The 25573-nt window shown below is 32.9% G+C and overlaps 2 protein-coding genes across 2 annotated transcripts; both read left to right on the forward strand.

Moving 5' to 3' along the window:
* Positions 1–196: 196 nt before the first annotated feature.
* LOC107447739 (uncharacterized) lies at positions 197–10549 on the forward strand. The gene is made up of 7 exons (XM_043050515.3): positions 197–1339; positions 2927–2989; positions 4221–4382; positions 5866–5938; positions 6390–6465; positions 7251–8250; positions 10123–10549. Exons 1-7 carry the CDS (start codon positions 982–984, stop codon positions 10515–10517), a joined length of 2127 nt encoding a protein of 708 aa, XP_042906449.3. The 5' UTR covers positions 197–981; the 3' UTR covers positions 10518–10549.
* A 1455-nt stretch (positions 10550–12004) lies between these two features.
* On the forward strand, positions 12005–23176 carry LOC107447750 (uncharacterized). The gene is made up of 4 exons (XM_016062750.5): positions 12005–12173; positions 18845–19154; positions 20858–21327; positions 22684–23176. Exons 2-4 carry the CDS (start codon positions 18857–18859, stop codon positions 23005–23007), a joined length of 1092 nt encoding a protein of 363 aa, XP_015918236.3. The 5' UTR covers positions 12005–12173; positions 18845–18856; the 3' UTR covers positions 23008–23176.
* Positions 23177–25573: the final 2397 nt, after the last annotated feature.

Genomic DNA, 25573 nt, shown 5'->3' on the forward strand with positions numbered 1-25573 from the left:
TTGCACATTATGATTAGTTTTTAAATTATGATTTTTAAATTTCAGCACTATTTATTTATTTATTCTAGTGCCACTAATTCGTTTATAAATCGTTAAATAAATGTACCACACTAATGTTAGATTCAATACTTAAAATTGTTTAGAAAAATATTTCAGACATGCATATTCAAAAATTGTTTCCTTGAACCACCTTAAGTTAAGATCACTATTTAAAAGTTAAGAATCATCAACGTTTTGGAAATTTTTATTCGTTTTTTTTAGAAGATTGTGATTAAATGCTTTAATATTAAGTAATTTAATTCTATTTACTTTGAGTACATTAACCCTTCAAGAGTCGGGTCTCTGGGTAAAATTGTACGGAAATTTTCCTGTTATGCACCTTATTACCATTAAATAACAAGGGGAAAACCAGTTTCTTATGCAGGGAAGCTTGCACTTACTGGTGATTGAAATGGGCTACAGGTGGCGTAAAGCAGAACTCTCTACCTCTAACGTACTTCCTTCTCCTATTACTCTCCACACGCTAATGGACTTTGCATGCTTTCACCATTAGCGTGTGGGGAGTCATAGGAGAAGGAAGTACGTTGGTTTCTCTCTTGATTTTTAAATAGATTAAAAGCTTTTCAGTTGAGAGACTATTTGGAACGGAAAACTATATAGAGCATAGTTCTAAAAGAAAGCATCGTGGAAATTTAAAAACAAAAATATTTCGAGGAAAATACCGTAATACATTCCTATACAACTAAGAAAAGGAGGAGAGAGAAGGAGGAAGGGTCAAGACATGGAACCGATGTTCTACCCAGATGGCGTATTCGAACGTTGCGATCGCGAATAAGTTCGGATCTAACGCTTAAAGGTTTAAGTAAAAGAATTTGAAATCGAAATGGAGAGTCACGATATCAAGTCAAACTTTTACATTTCATCCAATTTATTCGCATCACATTTCATACAAGATTCTTTTCTCATTTCTAGAACTTCAAAATGGTGTTATGCTTCTACCCGATAGGTCACATGATATTAGCTGTGTGGATTTCTTTTGTCATTTGCCACTCTCTGCAAATAGAGTTGAAGATTCCGAATTCAGACAGTAAAAATATGAAAATTATCTGCTTGTTCCCTTCGAAAAAGAGTCCCCTGAAACGAAAGCTGAATGTTCGAAGAGACAATTTAAGCCTAAATTTTTTTAGGCGCAACAAAAGGGCGTACACCAAGCCAAAACCAGTTTCTTTACCAAATAGTGTTGATTCTAATCAGGGATTTAAATGTTACACACCATCTGATTATGAATCGAAAAGAGTAATAAAAAAACGCCAAGCAAGCGAACTCAGTTTCCAACCAGGTAATTTTTTATAGATCATAATTTTTAAGTATAGCTTACTAGTGCATTATTAATTATTTTAGAACATTTTTAGCACCTTCACTCGCCATCCCGCATGTTTACATATGTATGATGTGAACTAACTGCTTATGACCGCGACAGACATATAATGTTTCTATGGAAAGAACTCCCCTCACCACGAAGGCCGTCTGCTGCAATAAATAGCTCATTTAAAAGAGGAGAGCTTCTCTCGCCGACCCGATCCAAAACCTAGCTTAAATAATGACCCAACACCCCTACTTGAAATAGCTAAACCTCGTAACCATAGTCACCGCCACTACTCCAGACGAATGGCTAAGGGAGTTTTTTACAAAGACAAACTATAGAAAGCATGTACGTAGTCGTGCGGGATGGTATGTAAATGACTAAATCTCTTTATTTAGTGCAACGGTCTTATGTTGCATAATATTGAGATCAAAAAATAAACGGTACTACTTTATTTTAAATATGCTATGTTGCATTTATTTTAAATATGCATATTTTAAAATAAGAAGGAAAATTAACGCATTTAAAAAATTTTTAAAAAATGGTAAAGAATAAGGATAACGCATACGTGTTAATTTAAATGTAACTATTACTTACCATCTCAATACTTTTGTATACTAACGTCAATTATGACTTATACTATCGCTAATTAGTGCATAATTTATCTTTTCAAAGATAACACGCCTGCAAAAAATGGTTCCGTATTGTCAATAAAAATATGTATCCGAGTAACAGAAAAAATCAAGCTAATGCATCTCGACAAAATCCTCAAAATTGGAATAATTAATGTTGATTTAAAAAAATGACCATCACATTAGTTTATTACGAAATGAATAAGTCAAAAAAATTGCATACATTCATAGTTGATCCGAATAATCGAAATCATAGATTTATTTAAGTGATTAGCATTTGTCTTATCGGATTGGGGAGACTTCAGCACTTTAACTGCGAATCAAGCACCTTTAGTTATCGAATTTTCACGCTCTAGAACTGAATCTCGATGGCTCGAGGGGATGACTCCAAACATGATAATTAATTAGTGCAGACGACATTTTAAGTTACGGACACAGACACGTACTTTCTCTGAATAAACATACCTTTTTTTGACTGATTCGGAATCGCTCCCCTAACAAAACTATTGGGGTCATATTTCCCAAATTGCGACTATCCACTTGGGGGTTAGAAATCCGAATTCGTCGAAAAAAAGGCATGTTTATTAAGAGAAAGTACTTTTTTGTTTCCGATTTCGTAATTTAAAAAAAAGTCTGTGTTAATTGATTTACACATTTGGTCGTCAGTCAATCGAACTATTTAAGTTTGAGTCCTGTCCTAGAACGTGAAAGATCCGATCATTTGATCGAAAGTTATTTAGGGTGGTCCGTTTTTTATTTTGCGTACTGTACACTACTAAACAATGAATATCTTGATTAAATCTGACAGTTTCTAGGTCGAACAACTTTAACAGGCCTCCGAATCTTAGCTACCTGATCTTACCCCACCCTATATAGAAATATTTAAACTGCGTCTATGTAGGTAGATGGTTGTATATTGTTATTCTTTTAGCATCTGTTGAAGCTGTAAATGGTGTGTGCCAGCCAGGACATCGCATCGATCAGGACAGATGTTGTAAGTGCTGCATTACTATTTTATTGTGAAAGAACACAGATTAGAAATTTAATAATGGAATATGCCATTTTATTTATGAAAATCGGTTAACTCTAAGCAGTTAACCCTTTCGTTATGTCAGAACGCCGTATTTAGCAGACATCCACGTGATGATCTATATGTACGAGCGCCGTATTTAGCCGGCATCCACGCGATGACATGGATGCTCGAGAGCGGTATTTAGCCAGTGTCAGCTTGACGCAGTTAGTTAACTGTTTAATCAGCTTTAAACTGCCCTTCACTAATATTCCATGAACCTGTTGGTTATTGGGTAAATACCATCAAAAGAATATTTTGAATGCGCATCATATGTTTTGTAAGCCGGAAAGACATTTGCTTTTGTGTCAAGGGTTATGGCGGCCAAGGGTTATGAAGATTTAGGATCCCCAATTTTAAGGCCAACGGCATGATGGTGTTAACGTGGTCAGTATAGTTTAGTATATAACGTAGTTAGTATAGTTTAGACATAGCATATTGGTCGCCTTTATTTTTCTGACTAGTTAGCACAAACCCCTTTTACGTTGAGTAAGCTTCCAGCCGCCGCAGAGGATGGAATGCGATCCTTAACAATGATAGCTCACTATCTCAAGGAATACGACGAAAAAATGGCAAATTCTGTTTCACCATTCCTGTTTTTATTTAAAGTTTAGAGAGAAGTTAGTTTAGGTAAACTTAAAGTAAACCATGAAGTTTTAAATGCTTAAAAATTTTTTTAAAAATATTAAAATGCAAACAAATTATTGCAGAATTACTTCTCCACTGCGTATTCCTGTTATAATGTGCTCGCCTTTTGATACTTAGATTTTTTTTTCAGTATTTGAAATTTCATCAGTTACTCTAGGCTTATGTGAACTCACTTTTCCTACTCTTTAAATTTTATATTACTTATGTAGATGAAAGAGAATGTTCTTTTAATGGTTTTCACCTTGGTATAGCCTCCGCCTGACTGCAGTGCCATCTTAACTCTATTTTAGGCGTAAGGTTAATTAGTTTAATATTTATAAAAGTTCTAATATAAGTTTAATCTAAAAGCAACGTTTGTCAGAGGAAGTCTAATTTTCTAGTGTTAAGCTAATTTCTTTTCGTGCATCAAACGAGAAAGAAAAGAAAAAAATTAACACGCTAATCTATAAGTACTATGAGAAACGCTTAACTTTTGCTCATTAGATTTTCTAATGGTTTATTTTTCCAGATCCGTGTTTCCCAGGTAGTTACACAAGCGGTCAGGAAACAGAATGTTTCCTGTGCCCAAAAGATTTCTACATGGACAAAGAGGGAGCAGATTCATGTTGGCCCTGCCCTGAAGGAAAGAAGACTTTAGCTGAGGGGGCCAATTCATTGGACTTGTGCATTCGTAAGTCTCATTTGCTTTATTGTAGATAAATTTCAACTATTTCGAGATCGAATTCTTTCTTTATTTGCTAGAAACCTAAGTTCTGCGCAAAAGTTTGGACGAACTAAAGTTAAGACTGTATTAGTGTCTTGTGAGCACTGTATTTTTTAAAAATTTTTTTTATGAAAATGGAACTTCTTCCAAATGGAGAATTTTAGGTGCCAAAACTGGCAGCACACTTTGAAATAAAGCGGAAGTTTTCAGAAATGGCGCTATAGATATCCATGCAGTATTTTTTACAATAGAAATAAGTGGATAAAAAAATTCTGATTCTTTGTTCTCATTTAAATTGTAAAAACTTTTGTAAAAACCATTTTTTCTGGAAAAAATTTAATTGTGTTTATTTTGTTATAACAGCGCCTCAAAAGTGTCCAGCAAGTTGATTTAGAAAAATCACATTAAAAAAAAAGGAAAGAATATAGAAACGCCGAGTTCTGCTCAAGAAACCAGTGGTTATTGCTTCTGAATTTCAAAATTAGTTACAAATTTGTCAACAGATGGCGCTGTTGACTGAAAAATTATAAAACAACATTTTCAAAATAACGCATCATTTCTAGCAAAATGATGCTATACGAGAACAAAATTAAGAGGTACCTCTGCAAACGTTTTGTTTGGAAGGGAGAATGAACTGAAATGGATCAGTAAACATTATTTTATAGTTTCTCATTCATTAGTTCCATCTATAGTCAAAATTTTTAATTCTGAAGCTTAGTGACTATAAGCAATCTACCTTCCCTATCGGAATGTAGCATGTATATTTCTATTTTTCTTGAATTGCTTTTTTTTCTTTTCAAATAGCTAGTTATTTTTGTGACAAATGGTAGGTAGGTGGGTGAGCCGTGATGGCTCAGAGGATAGAGCGTTCGCCTTCCATTGAGGTCAACCGGGTTCGAATCCCAGCGATGACTAGTCGATGCGAATTCCTCAGCCGTCTTGCACCGACGACAGTGCTGACGTAAAATATCCTCAGTGGTAGATGGATCATGGGTTAGAGTCCCCTTGCCGTCAGGTTAACCATGGAGATTTTTCTGAGTTTTTCTCTTCATGTAACGCAAATGTTGGTTAGTTCCCTCAAAGCGTCCTCCACGAAGGCAAATTTCTCCCAATACTTGATCCAGGAGTTCCCTTGTCTTCTGGATTGATTCAAAATTACAAGGCTACGGAGTTGCACGTTAGTAGTCGTAAACCCAAAAATTGGGTCAGCTGTTCAACAACGGTTATAAAATAAAATAAAATGGTGGGAAGGTATATTTGAAGTTCTGTTCAGGTTGGCCTAAAAAGCTGGAGTAATAACTGAAGATCGGGTGGACTGAAACTCCTTCTTTCTGTTTGCTTTAGGACTTATTCCTCGTCACCGAAATCACCTTCTGTGTTGGTTGCTATGGTACTTTCCTCGTTATCAAACCAGTTACAAGTATTTTATTCCAACTTTTTTTTCTTCCAGATCCAGATGGTTCTAATAATAAAGGTTGGATCTTGGCTGCAATCCTGCTTCTACTTGTTCTAGCTCTATCATGGTATGGAATTCTCAATAGACATGTCTCTTTTCAATGGTTTTACACTTAAATACATTAAAGTACCTTAAATAATAATATCATGCAAAATTGCTGCTATTTTCAATTTGACCTAGTTATTTGGACAACATTGATTACCTCTAGCAATAACGCAATAACAATAGTTCAAGTTTAACTTTATGGAAATATGGTTTATTTGCATATGGTTTGTTCATTTGTACAGTGTTATGCTTTTTTTTTCTTGCTATCAACTGTTAATTTGTATGTTATTATGATTCTTTAATTGCTATCAACTGTTAATTTGCCTGCTATGATAGGATTTTGTTTTTGCTTGCTATTAACTGGTAATTTACCTGCTATAATGTTTTCTTCCTTATCCACTGGTACTTTTTATTATGATTCCCAGTATGTATAGAATTTGCAAAATTAACTTTAATTTTTTTTCTCTTTTCAGGATCGTTGTAATCGGCCTTATTGTTTATATCATACGCTTGAGAAAGAAAAGATCTCTGATAAAAGAAAAATCGCGGGTGAGAATTTTTATTCTAATCTTTAGCAATGTCTTAAAAAAATTTCGCATCGAGAAAAACGATTTTCTAGACGTGCAAGCTGGGAACTGCAAGGAGCTGTGTGAAAATTTAAAAATCAGATATGTAGACATTCTTTTTGCTTATAAACCTTTTGTGTTTTTGCATTTTAGTGTGTTAAAATACCTTTTAACGACATAATACTAAATAAATAAAAATTAAAAGAAATATTCCAGAGCGGCTTTACCTTTTAAACCCTTTTTCGAAAATACTATTGGTTTAAAATAGAAAATACTTTTATAATACAAGTTCTGATTGTCAAACACACAATAATAAAAGTCTACTATACTTTTAACGATTATTCTTGATTTAATGAAAGAATCAACAGACGTTTATAACAGTAGTGTTTCTTTCATCCTAAAAGCAAGATTTTTAAAACTTAGACAAATTAAATGATTGACTAAAAATTAAGCATCTGCTACTGGATATTAAGTTGGTACTACATATTAATTTAGTATGTAGGTACTGTAAAAAAATTGAAGGCATTAATTTGGGCACAGCATATTTCATATTTTAATGTATTTATAATAATTCACGCTTATTCATTTTTTCCCCATTAGTATTAAAAACTATCATTTATCTTATTAATTCTCCAGTTATTCTAAGAAAGTTTGAGTACTACCTTCATATTTTTTCTAGATCATAAATTAATTATTTATTTATGCGTATGTGTGCATTTCAAATGCAATTGTACCAAGTTTGTATTTTTGAAATTCTTTTTTCAATAGAGTATAGTTCTAAAGAAGAAAAATAAGAAAAGGGAAACTGATATCGATGAGAGCAGCAGCAAAAGCCTATCAAAGAGAAGCTCTTTGAATAAAAGTTCTTCCCATCAATTGATGCACAACAGAACATTCGAAAGCAAGAAGGAAGAAACATCACCTGAAACTCAACCTCTTCATACCCCAGAAGCCGCACCAGATCTTGGAAAAGAACTAAAGAAGAATGTCTTCGAAATACGCTCACCAGCTAGAAAGAACTTTTTCTTCATCAACCAAAGTGGGGAGCCATTTGTTCAAGATTTGCTACACTGTAAAAATAAAAATGGCAGAAAAGAGATTTTGAAATCTGGAGCCTTTGAATATTCTGTGATTGATTCTGATGAAGCGAGTAGTAATTCTGATAACTATCTAAGTGCAAACGGCGACGAAAGGTTATCTTATATTGATCAAAAGAAAGGCAGCAATATGGGTAAAAAAATACCGAAAAGTTTAGAACGTAAAGCAAAAATAAGCGGAAGAAAAGCAAAATTGAGGAAAAAAGGATCAACACGAAAGCTCGTCGTTTCAAATCATTATGTAAATAATGACTTAAACCAAGAGAATGGATTGTTTCCGCCAGAGCTGAAATCAGTATCTTCGAGAAATTCGCAATCCGATGCCAGAAAAATAAATACTTCAGAAAGTAGAATTGAAGAAAGTGATAAGTCACCTAGTTCTGAAAAGATTTCAAGAAATTCTTTAGAAAAACAACCAATCCAAGTAACTTTGACTCCAGCTACAGCCGAGTTAAAATCAGAAAATCACATAATAATTCCAAATCACCAATCATCAAAAGTATATGAATCAACAGTTTCCATACCGCTCACAGAACCGAAGAGTTCTTCCCAGAAATCTTTGAAATTCACATCATCGCATTCACTTTATGTTCCAGCATTTAACGATCACCAACTCATAGATTTTAATCCTGATTCATCAAACGGAACTTCTGCATCTACTACTCGAACAGGTTTGATATTTTAATCATGCTATTTTTAAGATCTTTCATAAATTACTTTCATTTACTCATAGATTAAAATTCTAATTCATTAAATGACACTTACCTATCTTATACCCGAACAGATACTTAGTCAAGTAATCCAATTTAATAATTTGAAATACCTAAAATTTTCGATTCAGTATGTTCCTGATTTCGTTCAGCGCTACAATAGCTCAGTGATTAAGGCACTGACGCATTGTGGAGAACTTGACGGATTTCAAACCCGTGTGGAGCTTAAAGCCTAATCATGCCACTGGTCATGAACTTGTGGTTGTTGTTGTTCATTTACGTCGCACTAGAGCTGCACAATGGGCTATTGGCGACGGTCTGGGAAACATCCCTGAGGATGATCCGAAGACATGACATCACAATTTTGATCCTCTGAAGAGGGGATGGCACCCCCGCTTCGGTAGCCCGACGACCTGCACGCGAAGTAGAGCACTTTACGATAGAACAGTTTAACGAGGACCAATACCGCACACCCTCGGTCCCTACGCAGACTGATCCAAGTGGTCACCCACCCGCACACTGACAGCAGCCAGTGATGCTTGACTTCGGTGATCTTCTGGGAACCATGTCTTAACGATCAGTCCACTACGGGACCATGAACATGTGGAGCCATAACCTCCACAAACACCGACTCCTTATTGGCTAATGGGTAAATGCTTTTATGCTTTGCGTTATGGTACATATTCAGATTCTTCAATGTTATAGGTTCAGTTCAATTTCATCCAGTAAATTTTTAGTCAGGTTATGCAAGAAAATGAATATAGAGTATTTTTCTCTTCGCGTTAACAGCAAAAGTAATTTAATTGAACTATGAAGCATTTGCGAATTCCTCAGACATTTTTGCGTACAAATTTTGATCTCAAAATTTAAATCTTATCCATAACTATCGTTGAACCACAATTAATACAAATATAACTAGACTTTACATTTTTAAAACTTATTTGTTTTTAAACTTATGTATTTAAATCTTTTAATGTTAGAAACTACGTGTTAGAAATTAAAACAATCGATGAACCACAATACTTACAAATTTGCCTTAATACGATACAGAATCAAACCTTAACATCGGGGAAACAAAAGAGCTTTAACTTGGCCACGTAACGCTTAATATCAACTTGAGTGAAAACATGGTTTAATTTAATGCAGTTAAGCAAAACTTGTACTTGTACAAGACGTTACAGTTTAACATTCCGATCAAATTTAGCGAAAACATGGTTTAACTTAACGCAGTTTAGTTTAAACTTGTAGCAAAATTGCAAGACGTTACAGATTAAGGTTGAACCGATTTTTCTGAAACTGAACGGCTACAGTAATTAGCATATTTTCTAACTTTGAATGATTTTTTTTTTTATAACCGTCGTTGAACAGCCGACCCAACTTTTGTCGTTTACGACTTCTGATGTTCCGTGTAGCCGTGTAATTTCGAACCCAATCCAGAAGACAAGGGAACTCCTGGATCAAGTATTGGGAGAAATGTGCCTTCGTGGAGGATTTTTTGATGGAACTAGCCCGCATTTGCGTTACATGGAGAGGAAGACTACGAGAATCTCCCACGGTTAGCCTGACTGTAAAGGGACTCTAACCCATGATGCGTCTACTGAGGATATTTCACGTCAGCACTTAGTAGGTGCGAGGCGGATGCGGATTTGTATCGATCAGCCATCGCAGGGATTCGAACCCGGTTCACCTCGTCGGAAGGCGACCGCTCTATCCCCTGAGCCATCGCGACTCAAAACTTAGATGATTAGAAAAAAAAAGAATTTGTATAATTTTATTCTAAAATACCTAAAAAATTACTTCATCCGTTTTGATAATATGATATTTATTTTGTAGGCATCACTTCCCTTAGAAGTAGAAGAGAGAAAAATAGCTTCTTTTCAAGTTCAAGCTTAAAAGAAATTAAGATTAGTATTGAACCTGATACAAACTCTGATACTAAAGACGTCCGGAGCTCACGTGTGTCTAAGCATTCCGTTTTTGATGAAATTCAACAGTTGAACAAAGAAATTAAGAATAGCATGGAACCTAACTTAGACAAGGATCCCGAAAATGTAGGGGATTTGTACTCCTCACAACATTCTATTTTTGATGAAATTCAACAGTTTACGAACGTATGTCCTTTTAATGATTTTAAAAATGAATCTAATGTTTGTCCTTTACATGGTCGTTTGAATAGCATTAGATCCAGTCCTATACATGTTGATATTAATCTACAGTTTGTAACCTAATTCATTATGCAGTATTAGCAAAGTAAAATGGATCTTTTTGTTGCAATCATTGCGAAAGTTGCAATGTTATTTTAAATTTTTGTTGCAAGTAAAACTATTACTAATCTTGTAATGCAATAAAAAAATTTATAAATATTTAGTGAGTTCATTTATTAGCTAAGACATTCTATTGTTGATGAAATTCAACTGTTGAACACAACGAAATTGTCGTGTATTCGAGGCTATGTGTACGAACTTCGAACTATCATATCACGCACGCGCAATCGAATCTGGAATTTCACTCTAAGTTCAGTTTAGATTCCTCACTTCAGCTAGTGCTGCGTTAAGACGCATCTTCTGTATTCTAAATTTTAAATATTGTCAGTTATTAATAAATTATGCTTGTTATATATATAAGAGTGTTTATTCCTAAATCCCAACGCTATGGAACAGCGCTGAAATATTAGTATGAAACCTTCGTTTGACACGGATACCGAAAATGCTCGCTTTTCAAAATGTTCTCACCATTCCATGTTTGTTGAATTTCAATAGTTTACAAACAAACCTTGTGTATGGTTCAACAGAGACGAATGGTTTTACAAATTAAAATCTAATGTATGTTCTTTGCATGCTCATTTGAATAGCATCTGAGTTAATCCTGTGCATGTTGATATTAATCTGCAGTTTGTAACCCAAATGATTATGAATTTCATTTATTTGTCACGGCTTTCTATCTTCGACAAATTTCAACAGTTTACAAATAAACCTAATATATATCTTTTGAATAGCCTTACCAATGAACCTAATGTAGATATCATTCGAATGGCTATACAAATTAACCTATTGTATATGTCATTTGAATAACAATTCAAGTGAAACTTAATAAGTCATTTAAATAACCATACAAATGAAACCTAAGGTATATTTTATTTGATTGGCGGTACAAATGAAATCTAATGCTCGTGTCATTTGAATAACTATACGAATGAAATCTAATATATATGTACTTTCAATGGCCTTACAATCCAATAGATTGTTACAAATGTATTAAATGAATGTGCAGGATTATTTAAAGAGTATTAGATACATGTTAATCTACAGTTTGTAACCTGATTCATTATGCATGTTTAACAACATGGTAAAATAGATCTCTATATTACACTTATTGATGAACCAATTGAAATTGTTATTTTAAATAATCACGTTTTTGTAAAAAAAAAATCTATATTAAACATTTAGTAATTTCGTTTATTTACCTCACTTAATTCAAAATTTGTTGGCACTTATTTGCTTCTTGTTTTGAAGTTTGAATTAAAAAAAATAATTCTAATAAAAAATATTTTTCTCTCTCGGTATTTCCTCGAACTGATGGATATATCCCTATAAAAAAAAATAACGCAAAACAAAACTTCATTGTATTTGAAAGCGATTTACACCCCAAATGACATGAGTTACGAGAGATGACGTAAAATGATTCAACAATCGTCATCGCAGAGAAACTTTTTTATGTCTGGCAACTACCTCCGCAACATGTTAATTTTAGAATGCTATGATTCTGTCTTCGGGAAAACAGTTAGTAAACATCTGTCCTGTGTCAGTTAAAACATATTCTTCGTAGAATACGAAATGTTTTTACAATGGACTGAAGAAATAGAAGTTAGGTAATTGTAGAAAAAGGTAAGGCTTTTGTTTTCTCGAATTTCAATAATATAGAATTAATGTTTAGTTTTGTAAGCTTCTTTGCCTGATTTACTTTACCTTATCCAAAATGATTTCATTAGGGTCCCTTTACTTCATGTAGAAAAATCTTCAGCTATAACGTTAAAAAGTATATTTTTAAAGGATTATATTCAACTAGGGTGATCTTCTCACTGCTCGCTTCGTTCACTAACCACCCACGATTGCTACAATCATTTTTTTTTTTTTTGACGAATAAACAATTTGATACATCCAAATAAAAAGTATATTCAATTGAAAGATCACAAAATTTTTATTCAGACAGATTTAGTTGGATGTGCATGTGGAATAAAATTTAAACCTAATCGTTTTGATTAAGCTACATCTGCTATTTTATTTTTTTTGAATTCTTATTTAATTTCCGGTTAATATAAAAATTTATTAAACGTGTTGAGCTGAAGAGTTTGCTTTGAAATAGTGCAAAAAGAATAGTAATAGTGTCGAATATTATTTAATAATTTTGTATTCAATTATAATTGTATAGATTGACTGGGCACAATCTTAGACGAAGCTTATAACAAAAGCAAATACAAATTATTTACTGATTAATAATAATAAACCGGTTAAATAATTTCAGTTACCGGTTTAAATATGTTATCATAAGATGTTGCGAAATTAGGTAATGTAGGATTATTTCTTTTATTTTAACGAAGAAGCACCCCTTTCAGATTTAAACTTATAGTTTGGATTATTAATCAAAATCAAAACGTAATAGAAAAAAAGATGATGAATAAATATTTCAGGCGCATATCTTAGTTATAAAAGAAATGAACTCATCAAATTTGTGTGAGCAATTTAATGTTATATAATGTTGTAGTAATATAAATGTTATTTTAAAAAATTATTACTCAGAAAAATTACTTCTGTTCACCAATAGATCTAAATATTTATAACTAGTGGGCTGCGCCCCCTGCTTGCTAACGCTCGCCAACCCCCGAAAATAGCTACGCAATCTTATATGGTTTGCTTCGCAAACCAAGCTCACTTCGCTCGCTACTAACTTAGATACATTGCAAATACACAAAATTCTAAGTATTCAAAACAATCATTCAAATCCATATAACAACATTTTTTTTAAAAAAAATTGCATCTTTTTAGTAAATTCCAAGTCATTAAAATAAATTTGAATTCAAATAAATGATATGTAATTCGATAAACCTATTAGAAATGTGCTATAGTATAAAATCTTAAGCGTAACAGCACGACTGAGACTCATTTGTCAATGAATAACTAATAACAATAATAAAACAAATAAATTCGTGATATAAATCAAAAATCGTCAAATAAATTCGTAATATATAAATTCGTGAAAAAAAGCGCTTTCGACAAAATACTAAAATAGATATCTATCGACAAAGACTATTCACTTCTGCCTAGCTTAAGGTTATTTCAGTTTCCGTTTTTAAAAGCGCTATATGTTGAGCCACCTCAGATAGATTTGGCATGTGACATTTTTAGCGACAATCATTTTCTAGAGTTGCCATTCGGGGAGTTGTAATGAGGCTTTTTTTGTCGTCGTGTAAGAGAAGTATATATATAGATACTAATAGATTTTTGGACGTTATAGCATTTTGGATATCTGGATGCAGGAAGTGGAGGCACAAATGTAAGCAAACAGAATTCCTTTTAGTGCATAGATCTTAAGTGAATGATTTTAACTTTAGTAGAAAAACTGTTTTCTGCCAAGAAACAGCAATTATTGCGAAGGGGTTGGTGAGCGGCATCGAACAGGGGGCTTAGCCCACGAATATTAAAATATCTTTAGGTTTGAGATCGATTTGTTTAACGAAATTCATTTAGCTTATTACTTAAAATTAATTTGATTTAACTTGACTCGAAATTAATTGATTGATTTCTGTTCAATAGAAAGACTTCTCACACTCTCTGTATTTTTTGTTACTTTTGATTGGCATCAACTCAATCGCGAGCTTAAAAAATAATGATCTCGAGAGTAAAATTAAATTTTTATATAACAATGAATAATCATCAATTTCAAATTTTTCCATCACAATTGAAAATACTTAGAGAAAAAATTCTTAAAAAAGTATTTAAAACTAGTGAGCTGCCCCCCCCTGCTCGCTAACGCTCGCCAACCCCCAAAAATTGCTACGCAATCTTATATGGTTTGCTACGTAATCTTATATGGTTTGCTACGCAATCTTATATGGTTTGCTTCGCAAACCAAGCTCGCTTCGCTCGCTGCTAACTTAGGTACATTGCAAATGCACAAGATTCTAGGAATTCAAAACAATCATTCAAATCCATATAAAAACTTTTTTTTTTTTAAAAAAAAATACATCTTTTCAGTAACATAAGTCATAAAATACATCTAAGTCATTAAAATAAATTTGAATTCAAATAAATGACACGTAATTCGTTAAACCTATTAGAAATGTGCTATAGTATAAAATCTTAAGATAAAATTTCTAAAACTGATATCTCTTTAAAAAAGCTAAAATTTTGACTATAATTAAGTGTATTAAAGATTGAAATAAGTGAATCGCAATGGAAAAACCTGCATAAACAAAACATTATGTTTTTAAAAAATAATAACCATAAACGATTCACAACTTTGTTAAAAACATAAGGATAAGTCTTAGAAAAAATTCGTGATAAAACAAATAAATTCATGATATAAATCAAAAATCGTCAAATAAATTCGTAATATATAAATTCGTGAAAAAAAAGCACTTTTGACAAAATACTAAAATAGAGATCTATCGACAAAGACTACTCACTTCTGCCTAGCTTAATAGTATGAGATTGCCGCAGCTGATGCTCTCTGGTTATTTCAGTTTCCGTTTTTAAAAGTGCTATATGTTGAGCCACCTCAGCTAGATTTGACATGTGACATTTTTAACGGCAATCATGGGTCGATTTTCTAGCGTTGCCATTCGGGGAGTTGTAATGAGGCTTTTTTTGTCGCCGTGTAAGAGAAATATATATATAGATTGCAGTAACTCTCAAACAAATAAGAATTTTGAAGAAGAAAAAAAAAGCCTTGTTATGTAGCGAAAGAAATAAGGCTCTTTCAGTATGTCAAGTTGGATTCCTCCTATCTGTAGTTTGATATTTTTTGCTACAAGTTTAACAATAAATAATTCTCGAATTTTTCTTTGAAAGTTAATGTTTTCCACTTTAACGTACTCTCTGTACATTTTTATACACACATTCGTAATTTCAAGTTTTAAAGCATTGTAATTTTTGCAAAGCAAAATAAAATGTAATGAAAGGTTGATCACCCAAAGCAACAGTTTTTATAATTATACCAATTTTTAATATAGGGAGAAATTATACAGTTTAAAACGACGTAACAATTTCTATACCTTACAATTCAATGTGTTTGATTCTAGCTAAATAAAATAATAAAAAGAAATAAAAACTATTTTTAACATGAAATGTATTTTATAATAGTATGCAAAAAAGTTTTTCGATTCGCCTTAGAACTTTCCGAGATATGACTAAATATGCTCAAACTTTCAACTGCTCTCCCGACCAAACTATTGGGACAATATTTCCCAGAGTACGGCTACTCCCCTATATTTTGAAGGTAAGAAATTCAAATCTGTCAAAAGAACGATGTGTTAATTCAGAGAAAGGACGTTTTTGTGTCTGCTTGTGCAACTTAGTTAACTGTTAGAACTAACCAATTAGCATAATAGATGTCACTCTTTCAAATAATTAAAATTGTCATTTATTTTATGAAAATCCGATCAATAGAACATAAGCTATTTAAAGTAATATATTTTTTATTTTGCACACTGTACTTCTTCTGGTACTTGGATTTAGCTAACCATCGTACCATAAATTGCAATAATAGAATTCATAATAATAATATTAATAATATCAATAACAATATCAATAATAATAATAATTATAATAATAAATTAATAAATGAAACACCAAAAACTTAATGAATTACGAGTAAGCAATTGCTCTTACTCTAAAATATTCTTGACACAATTTTGAAGTTTGCAATAAGTTAATAAATGACAAAAGAACATCGAAATGCGCAGAAATGTCATGACTTTCCGGTAAACATTTTAAAAAGTAGTTTCTACTTTACCTTTAATATCCAGAACTATGCATTTCTAATGACAATAGCTTACTAAAAATATCATTATCTCAGCCAGAGCATCTAAGTTTTCCATGGTAAAGTTTAAAACCAAGCTTTTTCACAGATGAAAGTTTCCATGGCAGAATTCTCTGAAAACTAATTAGCTAGATGTTTAACACTTGGTGTTTTATAATCTTTAAATCAGGCTCTTAATTCACACAAAATGCTTAGCTTACACGTTTATTCTTCTTCTTAAAGCCCTTGTCACATCGACTTGACTATGCTTTATACAGTATTTACAAACCACAAAACATTCAAACTTACAAAAATCTTATTTAGATGATACAATTTTCTGCATTAAAAACATTATTTTTACCTGTGTGTTGTTGATCTTCAAATTTTCCAATTTCAATATGATTTTGTAAATTATATGATAAGTTTATTCGATTCTGATAAATTCCAACTGATTCCAAGTCCTTTATACAATTTATTATTTTATTTTATTTTATTTTTTTTAATTTCGATAGAAATTGCTTTTGATTCTTCATTTTATTCTGTTACTATGTGTAAAATAATTTGGGGGCTACTGTGTTTATTCTATTGCAACATGTATGGGTAGTGGTTAATTTTTGTTTTGTTTTGGAATATTATGTAATTATATAAAATCAATGAGTGAAGCTAAATATAGACGCATTAACTCTAAAGTTTAAAGCGTTAGAGGTAATAATTACCAGCAAGACTGCCCCGCCCAACTCAAATAGCCTCATGTATTCGAATAACTAACTATAATAATAAATAATAAAAACCATTTTTGTCATGTAGGTTAAGGCTCCACAATTTCGTGACCAGTGGCATCATTCAATGCCGTCTACAATTTTCAATGCACATTGGCTGCCTATAATTCCCAGACATGCTGGTATCTGGTATTCATTTATCTAAAGTAGGGTAGGCGTCTAGTTACCACTAGAGAGCGAAACCCAGTCCTTCAAAAGACAGCTCAGTGCTTTAGGTTTTAGCTATACAGGCAGGGAAAAAATCCCAACACCAAGCAGGAGGTGTACTAGAGGTGTCCAACACCAAGCAGGAGGTGTCTAGATAAAATAAATTTGGTAGGCCTTGTTTATACAACTAAAAGAAGATGTCTACTCAAATTTCGTGCTTGGAGAATAAGTTTAGCGCTATTAGTGACATTGTGAACATGCTTTAAATACGTGTTCAACAGGTCGTAAACGTCATTTTTCGTTAAATTTTGACATGGTGAGTTGCTGTTAGTCAAGAATGCCCTTAAGAAGACGAAGAAGCCATTATCAACAGCTCACTGACTTTGAAGGACGTAGATAGGACTGCGAGAAGGCTGATTTTCTTTCGAGGATATCGCAGAAAAACTGGGGAGAAATGCATCTACTGTGCCTGATTGTAAGCAGCAGTGGTCAAGGGAAAGTTTTGCTTCAAGAAGACCGGGTTTCGGGCAGCCACGCGGCTCTATTCAGACAGAGGAAAGACCCCCGTGTATGGCGTATGGCTGTGGTGCACCGTAGTGAATAGAAAGAATCGGACACGCGAGCTGCAGTTGGCACTGTGGCGACACAACGAACTGTTACAAATCGGCTACTTCAAGTACAGCTTTGAGCGAGACGCTATGTAGCTTGCATTCCATTCACGACGTGAGTGGTGTCGAGTTAGAGCTCACTGGAGGACAGAGTGGAGATCTATTGTGTTTTTTGATGAAAGTCGGTTCTGCCTTGAGGCCAGTGATAACCGTATATTGGTTAGAATGAGGCCAGTGAGCACCTGCTACCGACCTGTCTCTACCGTAGACAAACTAGATTTATACCTGGAGTCAGGGGAGAAATTTCCTATGGCAGCAGGAACGCTCTCGTGGTTATTCAACGCACTTAAACTGCAAACTTGTACTTCAACCTGGTGATTCAGCCTGTTTCGCTGCCATTCACGAGCAGAATTCAAGGAGATATTTTCCAAAAGTATAATGCTTGCTCTCATACTGCTGTTGTAACCAACATGCTCTACAGAATGTCGGCGTGTTACATTGGCCTGCTAGATCACCAGATCATTCACCAATCGAGCAACAGGCATGGGACATCATTGAACTACAACTTCATCGTCATCCACAGCCAGCATTAACTATTACTGACAGTATTACTGACCAAGTGCAACCGGCATGGAACTCCATCCCACAGAATGACAAACGGCATCTGTACTACACAATCCATGCCCGTTTGCACGCTTGCGTTCAAAATTCTGGTGCTTACACCAATCATTAATGTACCAGTATTTCACATTTAAACTGGTTTTCTCTTAACTGCACTAACTTGAGATCCTGAAACTTTAATCAATTAAGTATCAGACAAACGCATTGCCGAAATTTCGTTACTCTACAATAATTTTTTCTTGCCGTGTTGGGATTTTTTCTCCATGAATGTATATCTCACACAATCACTCGCATCAACCTTATGAAATTATACCCTCTTAAATGGTCTCGCAATTATGTGCTGGGCTTGCCTAATCTATTTTATTTTTTATCAATTATTTGCAGGTTATAAATAAAATGGGTGCTGTGAAGAGCAGACAGAAAACTAAAGAAGGGCTGAAAGTACAAATTCAAGAATTCAATAATAAATTTCAGACGGCCTTGTTAGGATGCTACCAGGCCAAAAGGACTTTCATCACCTTGTCAGATTTGTGGTCAAGCAGCCGATGTGAAGTCATCACTACCATCCAGTCTGTCGCCAAGGAAATTAACCGGCATCACCGCAATGTCAATTTAGCAAGCCTTACTGGTACATCGTCCAGTATTGCAGGCGGAACTGCAGCAATTGGTGGACTCATTCTATCTCCATTCAGTGGTATTTCATTATTTTACACACTTCTATTATTTAACAGTTAGCTGTGTATTGCGCTGCTTAAAAAAATTGGATACCCGGTGTAACTTTTGATCTAATATTATGATTTTTCACGTGATAGGACTCAATCTTAATGGTTCTATGGCCTAATCTTAAATATGCTAATTAATCAGTGCAAACTATAGTTTAAGTTACGAAATCAGACACAAAAATTTACTTTCTCTGAATGAACATACCTTTTATTGGATATATGTTGATTTCTGTCCTTCAAAATGTATGGAGTAATTACATTCTCGAAAGTTAAGGTCCTGATAGTTTGGATCAGAGTAATTTCACTTTTTGGGTATTTCACTATATCTCGAGAATTGTTTAAGCAATCGAAAAATGTTTGCTCAAAATTAGAAAATTTGTTTATTCTAAGATAAATGATAACTTATAACAATAATTTTCAATAGTTATTTTTTATTAATTTAATTAAAATATTTTGGAATGTTACCTGATTTTTCCACAAGGGGACTAATTTAGTAGTGTCCGTATTTACAAGTGGAATTATGTGCTAAAAATTTAAATAAAAAGAAAATTAAGCGGGTTTAAAAAGATGAAAAATTTTCTAAACAACATAGTTTCGTTCAACATATTTCTTTTTATCTTTTAAATTCGTGATTTAATTTCTTCTATAAATTTGCAATTGCTTGAAAAAATAATTTTATTTCTATAATCTATTTATTATGTTCATTAATTAAAAGATCTTAAACGTATAATCATAAACTGATTTTATAACTCAGTTGATCATTTCACAAATTTGTTCTCAACTTTTCTAGTGAAGTGTAATCAATCTAACAACAATTGTTCAAAAAATATTACAAGCTAATAAAAATTGTTTTCTATTTAACGACTACCGGTTTTATCACTTTTTTTAACAACATCGAGCCCAACATAACTGGCTCAATGAAAAATTCATGATCAGTACCACTCAGAATTATCATGATCTAAGCCTACGGTCACAGTTACTTATGTGCTGCCTGTCTAAGAATTATGAATGGGATACCTGCAAGTTACATATTATGGGTATTTCGAGCCTGATTGGTTGTCAAAACGTGGCTCTGTTTACGTTACCAACTGTTCTTTCTATTCTATTTCGAGTTAACTTACCCTCTTAAGTGATACATTCTATAATACTTCAGAAAGATTTTTTCACACTGATTTTAATCCTTTCACCATATAGTTCTTACTTAACACAAAGAAGTCACGTAGAACATAAACAAACAAACTATGGCATCGAAGTTGCCAGGTACACAAAGCAAAAATAGATCGCGTGTTACAATAAACTATGTAAACAAAAAATAAATCGAAGATCGAATTATATTTCAACAAATTCAATGTGCGATAGGGCGCTGAACTTATTTAACTTCACTTTAATTAACATTCTAACTCATATGGAAAACGTTAGCTCAACTTTGACACGCCATTTTGTTTATGGACAATAAGCTGGCGCTGACGTCATAGGTCACATGTGTGGGCCTTTTAAGTAAAACTAGAGCCCCTGAATTAGGCATGGAATTAGAATTAGAAACGATAGTATAGGAGCCCTAAGTAAAACCAATGTAGTGAAAGTAACCAATTAAAAATCTTTGACCCCGAAAGTGTTAAACCAAAGAAATATCAATTTAATTTAGTTGATTAATAAACTTTACCTTTCTTTATAGGTGGTTTGTCATTAGCCATGTCTGCTGGTGGATTAGTGGGTACAGTAGCTGGTTCTGCAACAACGCTGGGGGCCAATTTGGCTGAAGTGTACCTCACTAAAGACTTAACAGAGCGAGCTTCTAAAGCCTTAGAAACAGACACATTCTACACCAAAGCTCTGAGCGCTGCTTTCAAAGAAGTTGTTTTACACGAACAAGATGTCTTAGTTATTTTGTCTGAACTCAGGAACGAAACATTGTTGGACGATTTAGAAAAAGTTTTGAGAGCATCGCCTTGTTGCGATGAAGTGAAGAAACGATTTTGTCATCTAAAAAGTGGCGGGAACTCTCTGGAAGACATTTTAGTTCTCATTAAAAGTTTATATTCCGAGGACAAAGAATTTCTAAATCAGTTGACAAAAACTGATAATTTGTTTAGCGATGCGCCTTCATTTTCACGAACAATTTCATCATCATCAGAGTTCTTCCAGGTACGGTATTTCTAATGCAAATTTATTCTTGTTCTGATAATATGTATATTACAAATTTACTTATGCTCTGACTATATATAAATTTGTTCTTTTTTCATTAATTTATAATTTTTCTTTTTTATATTGCTTCAAGGACATAGAAGTAAGTATATATGTTTTTTTAGTTCATTAAACAAATATTTCATCATTTATAAACTGGAAGATAAAGAATACGGAATTTCGAAATTTTAAAATGGCAAGTTGTGTTTGTAAGAATTATAACTTAACTCTTTCATTGCGACGGACGAGATAACTCGTCTTCCAGGAATATTCGTTGTGCTCGATTGTTGTATTAAGGAATTTGGTTATTGATTGCAATTGATTATTGTTTTTTTAAAGTAAAATAAGCAAGTTTTACAGAAACCAGCATTTTGTTCCATTTGCTACGGAGAACTCTAAGCTCAAAGGGTGGGACAGAGGCACGTCATTGCCCCGATGAAAGTAATAAATCAAATATTTTGTATTATGCACAGATTTAAAAATGTTTTGCGAAGATTTGCATGATCCAAATATATTTAATGTTGTATCAAATTGATGTAATTGTAGTAAACAAACAAAACTTTGCAATTCTTTAAATATTATATTTAATTTTCTGCTTCATAACAATTTGTCTATATTTATTATATTAAACCTTTTTTTAACATGTTTGAATAAATTTAGCAATTTTTCTATCTTGAATTTTGTAAATGATGTGTTTTAATTATGTAAAACTCTAATCTTTCGATTACTGAATTACTGATTGATACGTATTTATTTATTGTAACTAAACAAAACGATCAAACTATGACTATATTTATCTTTTTCATTCACCAAAGCGACAAGCACATTCTTAAAAATTTTGCAAAATAAGAAAAATATAATAATCAGAAAAATTATCTTCAAAATTAGTCTGTCAATTTTGTCTGCTCTATAATTAATAAAATTACCTATTCCTACATTACCTATTAATAAAATTACCTATACATCTACCTATATTACCTATTAATTACAGGTATTATTTACCAAAATTATAGAATAAATTTTAAAAAATTTATAATTTTTACTTAAAATTAATGACCAGACACATTTAGCATTTTTTTTTAAATCTACCTGTAGTTCAAATTAATAAATTTATAAAAATATTTTTCAGAACACGTTTAATGTTGGTAAAAGTTCAATGTTTGTTTGTATTTGTAACAAAATACCAATTTTCATTTTACTAGCCTACTTTTATTATATTTTGTGTAGGTAGTGAAGTATTTTTTTATTAAAGGTCAGAATTTACAATTTTCTAAAACGAAATGCAACTTTTAACTATCTTTTTTATATTCTTCATAGGCCATGAAAGAGTTAGCTACAATGGGTCCAGAAACGCTTAAAGGAATTAGCGGGGCTGCGCTACAGAGCACAGCTGTTAGCAACGTTCAAGTGGCCTCGTTGACAACTCAAGTCATCACAGCTGGTCTGGGAGCCATATTCGTTGCCCTGGACATCTACCACTACATGAAAGTTTCCAAAAACTACGATGCCGGATCTAAGACAGAACTAGCTTCGAAATTACAAAAAGTATCGGAAGATCTTGCCAACGAAAACGAACAAATTACAAAATTGAGCGAGTTTTACAGACAACAAGTGAAAGTAGACCTTTACAATGATTCGTGACTATGTATTCGTTATAAGATACATTTCTAAAAACTCTTTTTTAATTATGGTGTCAGACAACTAGTTTGTAAAAACAACAAACAAAATTGTCTTTTATATTCATAATTTACCTCCATTTTTATCTCATGTTTCTAAAAACACTCAATAAAATGCATATTTACAATGTTTAGATTATGTTTGCAATTTTAACAACTATTGGAAACAGAACAAACGCAAAAATACTTACAAGGAAGAATACGGAGATGTCATTTTCCAATCGACATGAAATTTTGAATGGAAACTTTAAAGTCGGGACATAAGTGTTTTTTTTTTCTCGAATTCGAAGTAGTTTTAAAATTGAGGGTGCCGGCCAGGTGGCCGAGCGGTCAGTGTGCCTGACTGTGAAGTCAATGGTTGCAGGTTCGAATCCCGCTCAAGACATGGATGTTTCTCGCGCTCTCTGTGGTCCCGCAGTGAACTTAAGACACGGTTCCCAGCAGATAACCGAAGCCAAGCATCACTGGCTGCGGTCAGTGTGCGGGTGGGTGGCCACTTGGATCAGTCTGCGTAGGGACCGAGGGTGTGCGGTATTGGTCCTCGTTGAACTGTTCTATTGTAAAGTGCTCGACTTCACGTGCAGGTCATACCGAAGCGGGGGTGCCATCCTCTCTGCAGTGGATCAGAATTGTGATGGCATGTCTCCGGATCATCCTCAGGGATGTTTCCCAGATTGTCGCCTATAGCCCATTGTGCAGCTCTAGTGCGACGTAAATGAACAACAACTCGTTCTCTGTCGCGTGAATGTGGCCCACCCTATAAACGGGTATCTGTGGCAGTGTGGAGTGGGTAATGTTGCTCGTTTCTGTGACTTAGGTTCACAGGAGCCCACTGGGTAACGATAAATGAGCAACACTTCCGGCATCTTCCGAAGTGAAGAAAGAAAGTCCAGTGCTAGCAGTAAAAAAAATAAATAAAATTAAGAATTATTTGAAACTACATTTTTTTACACCAAAAATGAAGCCAATTTCTACTAGTAAGCAAGCCAAGAACATTCTTGCATGTGAAAAGTTGCTACGATTTAATTTTACTTTTCCATTACAATGTTTTTTAATAAAAGATATTTTAAAATTTGTTTTCAAATTTTTTCAACTTCTATTTTTATTTCTTTAAGTATCTCTGAAGTATATTTTAATGCCATATTTAAATTCAAACATTTCAAAACACGAATTTTTAAAAATAAGGAATCTAAACATTTTTCAACTAACCATTACAGACAATATTTTACAATCTTTATCTAAATTATAAATTAACAAATTTAGATTTTGTAATGAGTAAACTCTGCGTTTACAATCTTATTCAGTCTGCTGTTTACTTACAAAATTGCTATTTTAATGTATAGTGTTCCATAAAGAAACCGACCATATTGAATAACTTTTGATCTTGTGATTGGATTTTCACGTTCTAGCCTCAATCTTAATGGCTCGAAGGGGTCAAGTTAAATATGCTTATTAATAAGTGCAGACGATATTTTAAGTTAAGAAATCAGACACAAAAACGTATTTTCTCTAAATAAAGGTACCTTTTTTTCGACGGATTGTAATGTTGGGGGTATCCGCAATCTGCGAAATATGGTCCCATTAGTTTGATCAGTTGAGCTCTCCAAAGTTTGGATCCTTTAATGTTAATTTTACTTTTCGTCTATTTCGCTATATCTCAAAAACTTCTTAAGCGAATTCAAAAAAATTTGCACACAATTATAAAAATCGGTTAACCAAAGATAATTCCATGCAAAAAATAACTTTTAGTAAATATTTATTATTTTTTATTATTTAATTTGATTATGATCGGAAACATTTTGAATTGTAACGTAAACAAATTTTTGCATCATTTTAAATAATATAATTTTACGATCAAAATACAAAATTTGAGCCGAAATCGGTTGAGTAGATCCAAAGAAATTGAATTTCAAAAAAGTCAGGTATTTAAAATTAGATTTCTCAGGACCTATTCGATCGAGTTTGCTGAAATTCTGTATTTTGCTTTGTAAAATTATATTCTTTAAAATGATGGAAAAATTTGTGCATCTTACGATTCAAAATTTTTTCGACCGTTGCTAAATAAAATAATAATAAGAAAATGTGTAGGGGAGAGTGGTGTCAATTGTAACATTTTTTACTTAACTATTTTTAACTAACAAAAAATCCAATATATTATTAGTATTAATTGACAGACGAGTAAAGTAGACTATCCTCTACAAGAAAAAAATTTAAATACTTGATTTTAAATATTATTATATTAGTTATTAACAGTTTTTGACAGCCGTGCACTTGTTACAATTGTCCCCACTTACGGGGTCAATTGTAACAGTTCATAAATTCAACTAAAACATAGTTAATTATACATATTATCATAGTTGTGATATATTTTATTATTGATCAAAATAGTAGTGATATTTTAGGAGTAAAAATGATAATGAGCATTGACCTAAAGGGTTAAACTTTTAACTTTAAGGGGTTAAAAATTTTAATTTATGCTGTGAAAGGTGACAAATAAAATAATGCACATGCAACATAATATAAATGCTATA

This window comes from Parasteatoda tepidariorum, chromosome 2, assembly GCF_982258835.1.
Source record: "Parasteatoda tepidariorum strain Cologne lab strain chromosome 2, Ptep-v5.0, whole genome shotgun sequence".
NCBI classification, from domain to species: domain Eukaryota; kingdom Metazoa; phylum Arthropoda; class Arachnida; order Araneae; family Theridiidae; genus Parasteatoda; species Parasteatoda tepidariorum.

Bases quoted from the DNA above. Each gene is read 5' to 3' on its own strand.
- LOC107447739 (XM_043050515.3), top strand. From the start codon at position 982: ATGGTGTTATGCTTCTACCCGATAGGTCACATGATATTAGCTGTGTGG. The intron at 1,340-2,926 runs GTAATTTTTTAT...TTATTCTTTTAG, and splicing joins CGAACTCAGTTTCCAACCAG to CATCTGTTGAAGCTGTAAAT. The intron at 4,383-5,865 runs GTAAGTCTCATT...TTTTTCTTCCAG, and splicing joins TTCATTGGACTTGTGCATTC to ATCCAGATGGTTCTAATAAT.
- LOC107447750 (XM_016062750.5), top strand. From the start codon at position 18,857: ATGGGTGCTGTGAAGAGCAGACAGAAAACTAAAGAAGGGCTGAAAGTA. The intron at 19,155-20,857 runs GTATTTCATTAT...CTTTCTTTATAG, and splicing joins CATTCTATCTCCATTCAGTG to GTGGTTTGTCATTAGCCATG. The intron at 21,328-22,683 runs GTACGGTATTTC...TATTCTTCATAG, and splicing joins CATCATCAGAGTTCTTCCAG to GCCATGAAAGAGTTAGCTAC.